The following is an 18,726-nucleotide window of genomic DNA, read 5'->3' on the forward strand; positions in this document are numbered from 1 at the left end:
CTGTTGCAAAGAACAGTTTGCTTGACCATTAGAAGTCTATTCATTTGGGTCAACAGTGTCAGCCTGATTACAACTGCAAAGTGCAATTATTTATAAAAATACAACATGACTCTCATAATGGCTACCTAAGAGAAGGTTTGCACAGTACATCCCTATGGATCCTGCTACTTCTTCGAGAATTCTGCTCTGGGGTCAGACAGCTGGTGCTAGTTATGAGGTGGAAACCCATAGGAACTCAGTGCCAGCTGACAGAATATCAAAGCCTTAGTAATTAATAGGCTGGAGCTAAAGTTAGAGACAGATTTCAAAAGTAACAGTTGGGGGGGGGGGGAGAAAAAGACCGAGGGCAAAATAGAAAGGAAAGAACTTTTAATTTGTGGCTCACAGATTTCCTAACATTAAGCCATGGCAAGCAAGCTAAGTGCAGTGGGGAAAAGCCTGTGTAAAGAGCTGTAGTGGCCAAAGGCCTCCAATATAACATATTTTGATGATGATTAGTTTGCATCTATAATCGTAGTTTTAAGATTGATCCAGCTCTTGTGTGGCACAACTACAACAAATATTCAATACCACTCTTTCTTCTGTTGTTAGAGATGTTATGTGGCAGATGCCCTGGATTTGAATACATCCAACAAGAACAACAAAACCCTTAGAGATAATTCACATGCCTCCCTAACAGTCTTCCTCAAAGAAGCTCATCAAGGTGTTTACTGTGACTGTTTCACCTCCACATTTGGGGAATCCGGGGAACCACTTACCCGCAGTATCATTCCCTTCCATTCCATGATCACCGTTGGCTAGCCCTGTTGCTTTAGAGGATGGCGTACCTGCAACAACCACAAAGAATAATTAGCCGCTGTGACAGACAGCAGTATGAAAAACACACTCCACACTACCTAACTAGGTAGAATTTTGTCACTCTTCATAGCATGAGCTTAAAGCAGATAAATATATGTCCAAAATTTAAAGATCCAATAAAAGAAAACCCAGAAATATAGAACACAACGGAGTCATTCATTTTTACAGGACCCAGACTCTACACTATAGAAGAGCCTTTCCTAATAAGCAAACTGAAATCCTTTCTGTTCTGTAAATTGTCAAAGATTACCATTGTATTCAATTAGAATCACTATTAAGCACCACAGATTCTGTATCTGTGATTCAAATCCAATGCTCCAAGGGCACAGGGCCATTTGGAACTCCCACACAAAGAGTCCAGGGCATCATCGTTGCTCCTGAGGGTGAGGATTACACAGTCACCAGTAGCACTACTGGAAGCAGAGAACTTTTTTTTAATCTTACTTATTCTGATAGAGTATAGTTGTGTCACATTCCCTAATAACTAAAGACATTGAGCATCTTTTCATGTTTATTTGCCATCCCTTTCTTTAGTGAATTGAATGGTCAAATTTTTTCACCACTTTTCTTTGGGTTGTTTTCTTATTATTTAGTTTTGAGGATTCCTTATACATTCTAAGTACCAACCCTTTATCAGATGAATTCTGCAAATATTTTATCCCAGTCTATAACTTGAATCTTCATTCTCTTAACTGTGTCTTTTGCTTTGCAAACTGTGTCTTACCCGTATTTTCATTGTCTTAACTGTGTCTTTTGCTTTAAATTTTGATGAACTCGAATTTTTCATTTTTCCCTCATGCTTTCTTATATTTTCAGTGAGGTATCTAAGAAATCTTTATCTAACTCAAGGCCACAGGATTTTCTCCTACGTTTTCCTCTAGAACTCTTCTAGTTTTCAAATTTAGGCTCCATATTAAGGCCAATGATACATGATAAATTTTGTATATAGTGTAGCTACAGGTCTAGATTTGTATTTTTGCCTATGGATATCTAATTATTCCTGTATAATTTGTTGAACAGACTATCCTTATTCCCTGAACTGCCATTGCATTTTTGTAGTAAAATCACATATACTATGTGTGGATCTATTTCTGGACTCTCTTCTATTCCACCGGCCTATAAGTCTATACATTTTTCCAATACTACACTGTCTTGATTACTGAATCTGTACAGTATTTCAAAAAGGTCATGTGAGTCCTCTATAGTGGGTCTTTTCCAAAATTGTTTTGGTTATTCTAGTTTCTTTGCTCTACTATATCATGGATGAAATTGCGTTACTACATAGACAAATAGAAGGATGTACAACCTTTTCTTAAAGGCTTTGACCACATCTAACACTTCAGCAACCCATCTAGCTCTGCGGTCAGCTTGCCAACCCAAGAGCTTCCCATGAGTCCCTCTCAAGAACTTAACAGAGATATTTATCTTTTTTTTTCTTTTTTTTTTAAATCTTTATTTATTTTGGGGAGAGAGAGAGAGACAGAGACAGAGTGCGAGCAGAGGGAGGAAGAGAGAGAGAGAGAGAGAGAGAGAGAGAGAGAGAGAGAGAGACAGAACCTGAAGCAGGCTCCAGGCTCCAAGCTGTCAGCACAGAACCCGACACGGGGCTCGAACTCATGAACCACAGGATGGTGACCTGAGCCAAAGCCGGACGCCCAACCGACTGAGCCACCCAGGTGCCCCTAGAGATATTTTTCATAAAACAAGTAAAAATCTGGAATGTATGCTACAAAAATATAAAATGCAAGATTTTACTTTGAAAGACAAGAAACTGTACTGTCCAACCTTCTGACTCCCACAGATCCAAGGCAGAAATCTTTCACATAAACTCATTGAAAATATCTTTCATTCTGTTATCTCAGATAACAGAGGAACAACTACAGAAAACCTAAAGAACAAGGCAGACCAAAAAGAGATTATCAATTAACTGGAGGAAAAAGAAAATAAAGGAATGAAAGAGAACAGATTTTTATTGAATATCCACCATGCATTAGGTACCATACTAGGGCTTTACATACTGTTTTACTTATCCGGAGAGATACCAACTATGTTCTATCCCACATTTATGCCAAATATGGGATAGAACATGTTTAGCATAAATTTCCTTTTACCCTCACAAAGTACATTTATAAAATTTATTCTTCTTAGCTCAAGAAAGAACACATATTTTAAAAAATCTGCCTCATTTTAAAATACAGATTGTAAAAAATAAAATAAAATGCAGATTATAGGAAAATGCAAATTATAAAAAATACCATCTTCTGGTCATGAGAGTGATAAAATCTTTTTACAATTTAATAGCCAGTGTTGGCACAGTGTAAGAAAACAGGTAATCTCATACACCACTCAACGAATATAAATCGGAACAACCTTTTATGAGACAACTTGGCAGTCTATCAAATTTTGATATACTTGTTTAACTCAACAATCCATTTTAGGTACACAGTTCAGAGAAAGACATAAAAGTGCACAAATATGAATGTTAATGAGATGTTGACTATGGCATTGTTTAAAAAGTTACAAATGCCCACTGACAGATTCACTAAATTATGAAATAATATGCAATTTTAAAAGAAATGAGGTAACTCTTCATGTACTGATATGGGAAAATGCCAGACCATATTAAGAAAAAAATTAAACCAGGGTCGCCTGGGTGGCTCAGTCAGTTAAGCATCCGACTCTTGATCTCAGCTTAGGTCTTGAACTCGAGGTCATGAGTTCAAGCCCCACATTGGGCATCATCATGGGCATGAAGCCTACTTAAAAGAAAAAAAGAAAAGCAAATATGGCATAATAGCATTATAACACACACGCGCACATAAATAATCAGAAAAATTATGAAAGAATATATCCAAACACCACTGATGGGGAACCAGAGATAAGGAAAAAAAGGAAGACTTAAACAGACACAAAGTCCTGTTTTAATTGAGCACATTAAAGAATTTTATAATACTTTAAAAAAAATTTTAAGTTTATTTACTTTGAGAGAGAGAGAGAGAGAGAGAGAGAGAGGGAGGCGCATAGAGGGGCAGAGAGAGAGGGAGAGAGAAAGAATCCCAAGCAGGTTCTGCACAGCCAGCATGGAGCCTGATGCAGGGCTGGAATCCACCAACCACAAGATCATGACCTGAGCCAAAATCAAAGAGTTGGACACTTAACTGAATGAGCTACCCCGGCGCCCCAGAGCACATTAAAGAATTTAAGAGTAGGGACGCCTGACTGGCTCACTTGGTAGAGTGTGCAACTCTTGATCTCAAAGTCGTAAGTAAGCCCCACATTAGGCATACAGTTTACCTAATAAAATAGTAATACTACTACTACTAATAATACTATAGCTTTTTAAAAAATAATGGATAGACATTTAAAGAATGGATAGACAATGGACCAGAACAGAGAGCCCAGAAATGGACCCACAAATGTATGGCCAACTAATTTTTGACAAACCAGGAAAGAATATCCAATGGAATAAAGACAGTCTCTTCAGCAAATGATGCTGGGAAAACTGGACAGCAATATGTAGAAAAATGAATCTGGACCCACTTTCTTACACTATACACAAAAATACACAAAATCGATGAAAGACCTAAATGTAAGACAGGAAGCCATCAAAATCCTCGAGGAGAAAGCAGACATTTTAAAAACCTCTTTGACCTCAGCTGCAGCAACTTCTTACTCAACATGTCTCCAGACAAAAGGGAAATAAAAGCAAAAATGAACTACTGGGACCTCATCAAGATAAAAAGCTTCTGTACAGCAAAGGAAACAATCAGCAAAAGTAAAAGGAAACCAACAGAATGGGAGAAGATATTTGCAAATGACACATCAGATAAAGGGTTAGTATCCAAAAATCCATAAGGAACTTATCAAACTCAACACCCAAAAAACATTTCTTACCCAGTGAAGAAATGGGCAAAAGACATGAACAGACACTTCTCCAAAGAAGACATCCAGATGGCCAACCAATACAGGAAAAAATGCTCAACATCACTCATCATCAGGGAAATACAAATCAAAACCACAATGAGATGGCACCCCACACCTGTCAGAATGGCTAAAATTAACTCAGGCAACAAATGTTGGTGAGGATGCAGAGAAAGAGGATCTCTTTTGCACTATTGGTGGGAATATAAACTGGTGCAGCCACTCTGGAAAACAGTATAGAGATTCCTCAAAAAGCTAAAAACAGAACTACTCTATGACCCAGTAACTGCACTACTAACTACTAGGTAATTAACTAAGGGACACAGGTGTGCTGTTTCAAAGGGGCACATGCACCCCAATGCCTATAGCAGCACTATCAAAAATAGCCAACGTATGGAAAAGAGCCCAAACGTCCATCAACAGATGAATGGATAAAGATGTGGTTTGTGTGTACACACGTACATACACACGCACGCACGCACACACACATACATACACACAATGGAGCATTATTACTCAGCAATCAAAAAGAATGAAATCTTGCCATTTTCAACAATGTAGATAGAACTAGAGTGTATTATGCTAAGCAAAATTAGAGAAAAACAAATATATGACTTCACTCATATGAGGACTTTAAGGTACTAAACAGATGAACATAAGGGAAGGGTAGCAAACAGGGAGGGGGACAAAACATAAGAGACTCTTAAATATGGAGAACAAACAGAGGGTTGCTGATGGGGTTGTGGGGGGGGGGGGTGGGCTAAATGGGCAAGGGGCATTAAGGAAGACACTTGTTGGGATGAGCACTGGGTGTTATAAACTGGAGATGAATCACTGGACTCTACTCCTGAAATCATTATTGCACAATATGCTAACTAACTTGCATGTAAATTAAAAAATAAAAAATTTTAAGTAGCTAATAGTTACAGAATTCTATAATAGAATACTATTTAACCATTAAAAACGAAGTTGTAGAAGTATATTTATTAACATACTTGTAAATTAGCAATCTACATGTGCAAAATAATAAAATTATTTTGTACTACACAAGATTATTTTGTACAATACAATCCCATTTTGGTAAAAAATAAAATTACATATTTAAAATTAAAAAAGAGAATGGATAGAGAGAGCCAACTGAAGTTCATAGGTCATCCTCAACATACTACCACAAATACTTAAACATGGCAGGAAAGATGGCTCAAAAGAATAAAGTAAGAAAAGACCTAGAAATCAAGAAGGTTACCATCCAGTGGACCAGAAATTACAAGGAATATCCAAGAAGCTGAAGCAAATGGGATCACACTGAAGGAGAAACCACAGCCCAAAGGCGGCCCAGGAAAGCAGGACTGCAAGGTCTTCTGCACTCAGACAGCAGGCATGATGGGAGCGCCATTAAAAGCTACCAGGCCAGTCCCCATTTCCCCCATACTTTCCTTCCCTCACCCCACAACAGTCAGCCTTGTGCCAACCTCCAGAACGAATGGGGAGCCCTCACACTCCACCTGGCAGCACAGCTGTATCCCTGTCAGAGGCAGGTGGTAAAAAAAAAAAAGTCATGAGGAATCTCAAATAGACAGTAATGCCACATACCTGAGGGAAACTATCACCAAAAGAATAAGGCATCATCGCATTCAAAGAGAATAAACATCACTCAGGGAAACAATGTTGATACAGCAAATAAGAGACTTTTTTTTTAACATTTATTTATTTTTGAGGGACAGAGATAAGAGCACAAGTTGGGGAGGGGCAGAGAGAAGGAGACACAGAATCCGAAGCAGGCTCCAGGCTCTGAGCTGTCGGCACAAAGCCCAACATGGGGCTCAAACCCACAAACTGTGAGATCATGACCTGAGCTGAAGTCAGATGCTTAACCGACTGAGCCACCCAGGTGCCCCGCAAACAGGAGACTTTTTTTAAAAACTACCTCATTTCCCTCAGAAGGTATAAAGAAAATATCACACATCCATGAAACAAAAGCAAGCCCCTGAAAAGTAAATTATCTCATGACTGAGTAACAAATCATCTTCCAGGTTAGGTAGTTTCCAATTCTTTGCTTTCATCAAACTTTAAAGAAGTTTTAATGTAGTTGCCTTCTGATACGACATTGAAAATAATTTCTAATAATAATGACTTACAGAATCCTTAACATATAACTCAAAGAATTGAGGACACTTCCGTAGAGACTTCTATTCCCACACACTTAGCCATGTGAATAAAGTTTTTTCACTTTAAAATCTATTAAAATAGGAAGAGAGGGGCGCCTGGGTGGCTCAGTAGGTTACGCACCTGACTGATCTCAGGGCCAAGAGTTCAAGCCCTGCGGTGGGCTCTGAACTGGCATGAAGCTAACTAAAAACAAAAACAAAAACCAACAGGAATAGAAATTACTACACCCTCTTTCATCCTAGCAAAAAATAATTATCCAAAGATTCATGACCTAATTGAGAAAAATATTAGACCCCCAAAAACATTTCCAACCAAATTCAACTTTTATGGTTAGTAACGAATTACCAAAAATCATGACACATGCGATCAACTGTGTACTACTACTAGTAACTGTGATAATAACTTTTCTTCTGGATCAAGTTAATATTTAAAGCCTTATGGTTACAGGAACTTTTTAAATTAAAATTTAAGCTTACATACATATTTTGTTACAAAAACACAATAACAATCAAGAAAAACCTATCAGTATAAAAATGTATTACTCTAAGATAAAAGTCTATGACAGACATGGACTAGAAATAAGAGTTCAAGGAATCGAAAGAAGGATTTACATTTCCAATGATAATGAACAGCTTGCTCATACATTTTTAAAATACATGATGAGGAGAATCAAAATGCTATATATTTAGGAGCATTTGGATGCATTGAAAAGAGCAGCATAACTTATTTTTATGTGGCAAAAGTAAAACATTCTGAAAATGACATGCTTTACAACTACCTCCTTTAGCCAGAGCTTTAAATATCAACAACCTCCAGATTGGTATCCCGAGCCCAGAACTCTCCTCTGAACTCCAGACTCTTATCTAGCTGTCTATTGCTCTTCTCCACTTGGGTATCTTCTCTACTATCATGTAACTCACGCTCAGCAACTCTCGACTTAAATTTCTTATATTCCTCTAAAAATCTACCTTTTTTTTTTCTTTTTCTTTGGAAAAAGAGAGAGAGACTCTTAAGCAGGCTTCACGCTGGACAGGAGACCATCACTGGGCTTGATCTCACCACTATGAGATCATGACCTGAGCTGAAATCTAGAGCTGGACACATAACTGATTGAGCCACCCAGGTGCCCCTCAAAATACTCTTTCTAGAGCTTTCCCAATCTCAGATGATGGCAATTCATTTTTCAGTCAATCGTGCTAAAACCCTTGGGGTTATCCGGGATTCATCCTTGGCAATGTAAAAGGAGCGGTTTGGGTGGCATGGCATGGGCTACTGTAGGATGGGAAGGGGTTCAAGAAAGGAGGAGACAGGTAGTAGATACATCTTTTTCAAAGGAACAGGGAAAAAAAGAAGTAAATGAGACGGGCATGGGGTTGAGAAAGGACTTTTTTTTAAGTATATTTATTTATTTTGAGAGAGAGAGAGAAAGCATGAGCTGGGGAAGAGCAGAGAGAGACAGAGAGAGAGAGAGAGAGAGAGAGAGAGAGAATCTCTAGCAGGCTCAACACTGTCGGTGCACAGCCTGATGCAGGGTTCTAACTCATAAACGGTGAGATCATGACCTGAGCTGAAGTTGGACACTCAACTGAGTGAGCCACCCAGGAGCCCCTGAGATAGGATTTTTTTTAAGGAAGTTAAAAATTATGGTTTTTTTGATGCTGATGAATGACCCAGTTGAAACAGAGAAACTGATGATGCAGGCAACAGAAGAGAAAATGGCTCTAGCAGTGACCTAAGTGAAAGCAGTTCGCCCATAACAAGAGGAAGAGCAGAGGAAAGGGCAGAGGGGGGAGGTAGGTGAGGACCTGCAGCAGGGGGACTGTGCAGAAGTTCTCTTCTGACTGAGTCTATTGATCCTTTGTTGTAAAAGTCATTGGCTGAGAATATGAACAGGAGGGCAGGTGCTGGAGGTTTGAACAGAAAGGAGATGATGTGAAACAGTCACCTAAGAAAGTGGAAAACTTTACAAATTCATATGAATTAGTAGCAGAGTCCTCAGGTTCAAAGTTCAAGCTCTTTATACAAATGAAATAAGACTCATTTATAGTTCCTGAAAATAATATTTATATGTCTAATAATTTTGTCTTTGAGTTAAATAAGTAAATGTTTAGTTTTGAAAAATCGCATCTATAAGACATTAAATTAAGCAGAGAGTATGCATCTGTGAAGATGGTGTGGTTTCATAGAAAGAACATGAGGTTGAAAATCAGAAGATCTGAGTTCAGTTGTGGTCTGTCACTATTAACCAAATGATCAAATCCAACTCCCTTGTGCTTTCTAAGCCTTAGCAGCCTCCCCTGAAAAATGTGATAATATCTATCTCCCATGGTTATCAAGAAGATGAAATCTACTAATACTGGAGGAAGTATTGTGCCAACTATACAGTGTTATGTAAATGTTAACAAATGTTATTATTTCTATTGTTATTAACAATGATCATCTATAGTTGATCAATCTGTACACTAACTGTAGATTAACTGCAGACTGATCACTAAACTATAAAGTAACCTTGGTAGAACATAAAAATATAAAAATCTAGCTTAAGTGACATTAGTAGACTAATAATTGTGCATCTAAGAAATAAGAAACTTACCAGAATTAAAAAAAAAAAAAGCAAAATAAGGAGGTTAGAAGAAAATAAAAGAGAGACTGAGATTCTACCATACACATAACACCTAACAGTCTAAAAAGAATCCAAGCCCAGGAGAGAGGAAGGAAGGAAGGAAGGAAGGAAGGAAAGAAGGAAGGAAGGAAGGAAGGAAGGAAGGAAGGAAGGAAGGAAACATAGGGAGGGAGAAAGAAAAACATTACAACATAAAAATAAGTAGGCTTTGGGGCACTTGGGTGGCTCAGTCAGTTGGGCGTCTGAGTACGGCTCAGGTCGTGATCTCGCGGTTCGTGAGTTTAAGCCCCCTGGCGGGCTCTTTGCTGACAGCTCGAGCCTGGAACCTGCTTCAGATTCTGTGTCTCCCTCTCTCTCGCTGCCCCTTCCCTGCTCATGCTCTCTCTCTCTCTCTCTCTCAAAAATAAATAAATATTTTAAAAATAAATAAATAAGTAGGCTTTAGAGTAAGAAAGAGGTTCACTATGCATTACTGGGTAAATCCTAATTCAAAAGATGCTACACTGCCTTCTTTCACTAATTCCCTCAGAGGAACATCCATTTCATGAAATGAAATCTTTCTCAGCTAAACACCTATTGCACTGAAAACAACACAATTTTTAAATAATCACGTGCCCTGAGAAATAAGGACATTCAAATTCACTGGGTTTATTTTTGTGTTTTGGGGTTTTCTTGTTTGTTTGTTTTTAAATCTCTTCTTGGGGCGCCTGGGTGGCGCAGTCGGTTAAGCGTCCAACTTCAGCCAGGTCACGATCTCACGGTCCGGGAGTTCGAGCCCTGCGTCGGGCTCTGTGCTGATGATGGCTCAGAGCCTGAAGCCTGTTTCCGATTCTGTGTCTCCCTCTCTCTCTGCCCCTCCCCCGTTCATGCTCTGTCTCTCTCTGTCCCAAAAATAAATAAACGTTGAAAAAAAAAATTTTTTTTTAATAATAATAATAAATAAATAAATCTCTTCTCTCACAAGTGATTTTAGAGTCCCACAGCTGGCAAATCAGGCAGAGAAGGGAAGTGGCAAGACCCTGAGAGGGCATGTGTGCTGTGAGGAAGACAGCCACGGTGAGTCGGCTTTGGGCAAAAGGGCGGGGGGGGGGGGGGGTCGGGGGGGGGGGGTAGATTCTGCATGATCTCGGCACAAGGGCACCTTCTAGCGCAAAAGTCAGGCCTGTTCCAACATCGCCCTCTGGTGGCCAATAAAGCTGGTTGCAAGGCTCTGCAAGAGAAGGCCCGTCAGCTAAACAAGAATCTGCAGTATCTAGTTATCATTCTTTCCAGGACTTGGCTTAGGCCCTCCCTCCTGGATCAATGTTTCTCAATCTTGGGTGCATCAAAGTTACCTGCAAGGGCCTGTTAAAACACAGATTGCTGAGCTCCATACCCAAAGTTTCTGATTCCAGGTGGGTGGGCCTGAGAATTGTACCTTAACAAGCTCCCAAATGATGGGATCACTTCTGGTCCAAGGACCACACTTTGAAAACCACTGTCCTACGTTAGAACATTTAATAGAAAAAATTCTTAGCCCCCAAAACCTCCTAGAATTCTCTCAATCTCACAAGTACAATTAAGCACAGAGTACAGAAAACTTAAGTGACTTGTGCACAGATTTGCCAATTATTTGTGTCTAAGCATCAACAATGTGCTAGATGCTCTTTCAAACATCTATGACAATGTTGTGAATGAACAAAAGTCACAGAAATATTATTGTTTTGTTATTCACGTGTAAAAGAAAGCTGTCTTTTGTTTCCCTGGCCTAGAAAATAGAGCCATACAGAGGTGATAATGAGCAATGATTAAGTGGATAACATTTCTGAAGAAGAAAAAAACAATACATAAATCCTGAAAAAGTATTTTGAGAACTGTTTTTGCAAGGTGACGGGCATTTCAGAAGTAATATGACACCAGTTTTATTTCCAGGTATTTGGCTCTTTAGATGTTTTATGGGGTAATAAGAAGAAGATAAAAATATTCATGGAAACAAAACTGAATAGCGGTAAAATGGAAAAGAGAAAAGAGTACAGTATATCCACAAAAAAGGCCTAAAACCAATGAAAAATCCAGTGGCAACAAGCACCCCTAGCACCCACCCACGTTGTGAAGGGGAGGGAGGCTCTGAGAACTTACTGTTTCCAGGTCTGGGGCAGGAAATGTATGTCGGGAGAAAAAAGGCAACTTTTCCTACTCTGTGTTAAGTTCATAAAGGTAGCCTGCTTGCTTACCCCCCATTTTTAAGTCGTGGGTAATTAGGGTAGGCACGTGAGAATTAAAAGAAATAAAAACACCACTGTCCAAAGAATTCCATTACATGTAGTAACCTATTCAACTGCCCTTTCTATTCTAGACGCAGGAAACTGGTTGATAACTTTCCACTGACTGGCCTAACTAAGTAAGCCTGCTGGTAATCACACCTGGATCGCCAGTGATAACTTCATGAATCTCACCCAATAACAAAATCAAACTTAAAGTTGGATATATGGTAAAACATGAAGATAATGAAGTCTAGGACCCTTCCATCACTTCTGAAGAAGTATTCAGAAGAAAAAAACATGTTATTTAGAATTTTCTCCAAGCAACACACAAATATGAACCCAACCTATCATTTGGGCAAAACCCATGAGAGAAATAATCTATAAAAGTTAGACTCTCAGTAAAGAAGCCCCCATTCACTGAGAACTCACTCACTGTCCCAGATTCCTACAAGACGAAATAAAGAAATTCTTTTCCTTTCTTCTTCAAGGTCTCCCAACAGCCACCTCTCCTTTTCCCACTTATTCTTAGCCAAATCTTCTACAAACAAGGTGGTATAAAAATAAAATTAGAAACTTATAATTTAGTTCTAATGTAATTATAAACTTTGTATTATTCTTTTTGAACAAGTTGATAAATATATGTGTACAAAACCCAAGTGGTCCAAAGGGATATACAGTAAAAATAAGGCTCCCTCCCACCTCTATACTCTAGCCAGCTACTTCTTCCCAGAGTAAACACTGTTACCAATTTCCAGACTAGTCTCCCTGAGTTAATGAACTTTTAATTACAGTAATTTTAATTACAGTTATAGGTTATTCATATATTAAAAATATTAGGGGAAATTTAATTTTTATAAGCAAAATAGTTTCTAAAAAACTTTCCTCTTCTAGGGTTAATGAAACACAGGTCAAGTCACCGAAGATGAAGAAGCACAAGAAAATCTACTGCTGCCACATCACGATGTTCACCCACCTAAGCTGAGGCCCAGGAGGTGGAAACAACGCACAACCAAAGGAAAAGAAAAAATGAAATCCAAAGGAAGACATGGCCCTCAAGGAGACAGGGAGGTAAGCACCGGCTCTCCTATGTCGGAGCATGTGAGGGAGAGATGCTGGGTTTAACAAGCAGGTAAGAATTCAACTAAAAAGTTTAATGATAGGCTAAAGGCTAAGTGAAGGGCTGTATGACAGTCTAGGGTCCCTAGCATCCACAGACACAAGGGAAGTTCAAACATCTGCACAGATGTTGCCCAGATGCTGGTAAGACTGGAGACGAAGTGGGAGAGTCTCCTTCTGCAGACCTGGGAGAAAGCCACCACTTAACTAGTGTAAAGTCCTGACCACCACCCCCAATCTTACCCTGCCCTTCTACCCCATGCAAACAAAAGCTGAGCTGCTTGGGGGAAGAAGTGTGTCAAACCCAGTCAGTCCCAGGGCCTGGGCTAAGGCAAACTGTAGCTGGGGAAAGAATTAGAGTTAAGAAGAAGATACCTTCTTCCCCTAGGGGAGCAGTAAGTCCTACCCAAGACCCTGCAGGATATCGTGAGAAGACCCTACCACCTGTAAGAGGGTATTACTGAGAAAGACTCAACCATGCACACAGGATCACATCTGAACGAGGACCAAAACCAGAGATATCAACAGTCCTGTCTACTTCCAGGCTAGGACTTTTCTGGGAGGGGCAAGCGCATGGAGAAACAGACTTCCAGCCTTTCGGGGCGCAGGTGTCACAGGGACACCAAAAGCTAAGAGTGGAACAAGAATGCTGAGAAAAACCTTTCAGCACCCCACTCCCCACTCTAAACACAAGGACTGGAGGAATCTCAAGCCAGGAATACACTGAAGATAATCATAGTAACAACAAAACCCAAACCTAGTTCAACTCTATCCTAAATGGACTCAGTGCTGTGTATTAATTACCTAGTGAAAGAAGAGACATGCCCACTTCAGGCATAAAGATTGTTTTCTCTCAGTGACTACAGTTTTACATGTGAAGTCCAGCATTCACTCAAAAATTAAGAGACACATAAAAAATACAAAAAAATAAAATAAAACAAAACAAAACATTGTCAAGAGACAAAACAATCAGACTGAGAAATGACCCAGATGACCCAAATGTTGACCCAGATGATCCAAACTATCAGACAAGAGATTTAAAATAATAATGAATACTGTTAAGGTCTACAGTGGAAAAGATAGAAATATGCATGAACATATGGGGAACTTCAGCAGAGACATAGAAACTATAAGAAAGAGTCAAACAGAAATGCTAAAAATTATAACCAGAAAGAAATTAAAGAATGCCACTGATTGGGCTCCTGGGTGGCTCAGTCGGTTAAGGGTCCGACTCTTGGTTTCGGCTCAGGTCATGATCTCACGGCTTCCTAAATTCAGATTCATTCTCTCTCTCTCTCTCTCTCTCTCTCTCTCTCTCTCCCCCTCCTCAGCTTGTGCTGTCTCTGTTCCTCTTAAAAATAAACTAAAAAAAAAAAAAAAAAAAAATGCCACTGAGGGCTCATCATGAGATTCAATGCAACCAGGGCCAGTGGGAGGGGTGGGGGAATCGGGAAAGTTGAAAATAGGTCAAAAGAAAGTACTCAAACGAGACACAAAGAGAAAACAAAGGAGAAAAAAAAACAAGAGCATCCAAGAGCTGTGAGGCAATACCCAAAAATCTAAGAAAAATGTCACTGGAATCCCAAGAGAAAAGAGAAAGAATGAGGCAAAGTAATTTAAAAGATAAATACTCAAAAAATTTCCAAACTTCATGAACCACATCAAAGCACAGATCAAGCTCAGAGAACCAAGCAGAACAAATACCAAGATAGCACCTAAATACAACATATTCCAACTGCTAAAAAACAAAGGTAAAGATAAAATCTTGAAGGCAGCCAGAGGGGAAAAAGGGGAACAAAATCAAGATTAAAAAAGATTTCTCAGAAACTATCCAAGTGGGAAGACTAACTTTCCTAAATAAAAGAAAGAAGTCACAAAGAATATGATACCTTGGAAAGGTATCTTCCAAAATTGAAGGCTGGTTTTTCGTAAACTAAGGCTGAAATAATTCACTGCTAAAAGATCTGTGTTAAAAAGAAATGTTAATGGAATTCTTTCAGGAAGTGTGGTGTTAGATAGAAATCTGGATCTGTACAAAGAAATAAAGAATGCCCCAAATGGTAAAAATTAGAGTAACTATAAAAGGTTATTTCCCATATATTTTTTTAATGTTTTTATTTATTTTTGAGACAAAGAGACACAGAGCATGAGCAGGGGAGGGGCAGAGAGAGAGGGAGACACAGAATCTGAAGCTGGATCCAGGCTCTGAGCTGTCAGCACAGAGCCAGAGACGGGGCTCGAACTCACAGACTGTGAGATGGTGACCTGAGCTGAAGTTGGACACTCAACCGACTGAGCCACCCAGGCACCCCTCCCATATTTTTAATCTAAAAAATAACTGACAATCTACAGCAAAAAGAGTAACAAAGTACGTTATTAACGTATGTAAAATTAGGTATATGACAGTAAAAGAAAAAAATGAAAGAGGAATTGGACATTTACTGTTTTGCATGGAATTTTACTCTATATATGAAATGGTTCAATATTACTAGAAGGCAAATTAGAAGGAGTTGAAGATATACACTGTAAACAGTATGTCAAAAATAAAAGAAATTTTAAAAGAAATATACATAATAAGCCAATATTGAAGTTAAAAACATAATCATGGGGAGCCAGGGTGGCTTAGTTGGTTAAGCATCTGACTTCGGCTCAGGTCATGATCTCACAGTCCGTGAGTTCGAGCCCCACGTCAGGCTCTGTGCTGACAGCTCAGAGCCTGGAGCCTGCTTCAGATTCTGTGTCTCCCTCTCTCTCTCTGCCCCTCCCCTGCTCATGCTGTCTCTCTCTGTCTCAAAAATAAATAAAAACGTTAAAAAAAAACTAAAATCACAATCATAAAAAACATTCAATTAATCCAAAAGCAGATAGAAAAACATAAGAACAGATAGAAGAAATAGAAAGCGACTATCAAAATGACAGATTTAAATCCAACCATACCAATAATAACATTAAATATAGTCTAAAATACCACTGAAAAGACAGAGATCCTCAGACCAGCTAGAAAAGCAAGATCCATCTATATTCCATTTACAAGAAACCCATTTTTATTAAATATTAATAAAGAATGCTCTGAAAGTCAAAGGATATATGGAAGTGCTGAATCACTATACTGTACATTTGAAACAAATATAACCCTGTATGTCAACTACACTGTATGTGTACATGACAACAGATCTTCAAAATACATGAGATAAAAACTGGCAGAATAGAAGGGAAAAAGAAACAAATCCATAAAACTCTGTGGAGACCTCAACATCTCTCCCTCTCAGAGATCATTACAAATAGATATAAAGTCAGTAAAGATACAGAAAACCTAAACAACCCTATCAACCAACTAGACTTAATTGGCATAAAAAGAGTACTCCACACAATAACAGCATCATATTATTTCAAGTGCTCACAGAACACTGACCATGACAGGTCGTATTGTGGACCATAAAACAAACCATGACAAACTGAAATGAACTGAAATTTCAAAGGATGTCTTCTGACCACAACAGAATTAAACTAAAAATCAATTATTGTGAGATATCAGGAAAATCTCCAAATATTGAGAAATTAACATATTTCTAAATAACCCATGGCTCAAATGGAATCCACAAGGGAAATTAGAAATTTTTATTTTTATTTTCTTAACATTTATTCATTTTTTGAGAGACAGTGCCAGTGGGGGAGGGACAGAAAGAGGAAGACACAAAATCCAAAGCATACTCCAGGCTCTGAGCTGTCAGCACAGAGCCCGACGCAGGGCTCAAACTCACGAACTGTGATATCATGACCTGAGCCGAAGTCGGACACTTAACTGACTGAGCCACCCAGGAGCCCCAGAAATTTTTTTTTAAGAGAGAGAGAGAGATTTTATCTATTTGCAAATCAATGTGATATACCACGTTAATAAAAGAAAGGATTAGAACTGTATGATCCTTTCGATAAATACAGAAAAAGTATTTCACAAAGTACAGCATCCTTTCTTGATAAAAACCCTCAAGAAAGTAGAGACAGAAGGAACATACCTCAACATCCTAAAGGCCATATATAGGAAAGGCCCACAGCTAATATCATCTTCAATGGGGAAAAACTGAGAGCTTTCCCCCTAAGGTCAAGAACATGACAGGGATGTCCACTCTCACCACTGCTCTTCAACATAGTATTGCAAGTCCTGGTCTCAGAAATCAGACAACAAAAAGAAATAAAAAGCATCCAAATTGGCAAAGAAGTCAAACTTCCACTCTTCACAGATAACATGGCACTACATGGGAAACCTGAAAGACTTCACCAAAAAAATGATATGTGAATTCAGCAAAGTCGAAGTTATAAAATCAACATAGAAATCAGATGCATTTCTATATATCAATAATGAAGCAGCAGAAAAAGAAATCAAGGAATAGACCCCATTTACAATTGCCCCCAAACCCTTAAGATTCCTAGGATAAATCTAACCAAAGAGATAAAAGATCTGTATGCTGAAAACTATACAAAGCTTATGAAAGAAATTAAAGAAGACACAAAGAAATGGAAAAACATTCCATGCTCATGGATTGGAAGAACAAAAATACTGTTAAAACGTCTATACTTCCCAAAGCAATCTACATACTCAATGCAATCTCTACCAAAATAATAACCACATTCTTCACAGAGCTAAAACAAACAATCCTAAAATTTGTATGGAACCAGAAAAGATCCTGAATAGCCAAAGTAATGTTGAAAAAGAAAACCAAAGCTGGAAGCATCACAATTCCAGACTTCAAGCTGTATTACAAAGCTGTAATCATCAAGACAGTATGGTACTGGCACAAACACAGACACTTAGATCACTGAAACAGAATAGAGAACCCAGAAATGGACCCACAAATGTATCGCCAACTAATCTTTGACAAACCAGGAAAGAGTATCCAATGGAAAAAAGACAGTCTCTTCAGTAAATGGTGATGGGAAAACTGGACAGTGACAAATGTTAAGAATGAAACTGGACCGGGGCGCCTGGGTGGCGCAGTCGGTTAAGCGTCCGACTTCAGCCAGGTCACGATCTCGCGGTCCGTGAGTTCGAGCCCCGCGTCAGGCTCAGGGCTGATGGCTCAGAGCCTGGAGCCTGTTTCTGATCCTGTGTCTCCCTCTCTCTCTGCCCCTCCCCCGTTCATGCTCTGTCTCTCTCTGTCCCAAAAATAATTAAACGTTGAAAAAAAAATTAAAATAAAATAAAATAAAATAAAATAAAAAAAAAAAAGAATGAAACTGGACCACTTTCTTACACCATACACAAAAACAAATTCAAAATAGATGAAAGACCTAAAGGTGAGACAGGAAACCATCAAAATCCTAGAGGAGAAAAAAAGCAAGCAACCTCTTTAACCTCAGCCATAGCAACTTCTTACTTGACATGTCTCCAGAGGCAAGGGAAATAAAAAGAAAAATCAACTATTGGAACCTCATCAAGATAAAAATCTTCTGCACAGAGAAGGAAATAATCAACAAAACTAAAAGGCAACCAAGAGAACAGGAGAAGATACTTGCAAATGACATACTGGATAGCGGGTTAATATCCGAAATCTATAAAGAATTTACCAAACCTAACACCCAAAAAAACCAAATAATCCAGTGAAGAAATGGGCAGAAGACATGTATAGACAGACACCTTTCCAAAGAAGACAAGGCTAACAGACACATGAAAAAATGCTCAAGAGGGGCGCCTAGGTGGCTCAGTCGGTTAATCGTCCAACTTCGGCTCAGCTCATGATCTCACAATTCATGGATTCAAGCCCCACATTGGACTCTGTACCGACAGCTCAGAGCCTGAAG

General features: G+C 38.8%; 1 protein-coding gene across 1 annotated transcript in view; it reads right to left on the reverse strand.

Moving 5' to 3' along the window:
- Nucleotides 1–18,726, reverse strand: part of MAP4 (microtubule associated protein 4) — a 197,531-nt gene that overhangs the window by 106,794 nt on the left and 72,011 nt on the right. Inside the window, 1 exon segment of the mRNA XM_043587292.1 lies at nt 759–827. Coding sequence (XP_043443227.1) covers nt 759–827 — 69 coding nt within the window.

Source organism: Prionailurus bengalensis, chromosome A2, assembly GCF_016509475.1.
Source record: "Prionailurus bengalensis isolate Pbe53 chromosome A2, Fcat_Pben_1.1_paternal_pri, whole genome shotgun sequence".
Taxonomy (NCBI): domain Eukaryota; kingdom Metazoa; phylum Chordata; class Mammalia; order Carnivora; family Felidae; genus Prionailurus; species Prionailurus bengalensis.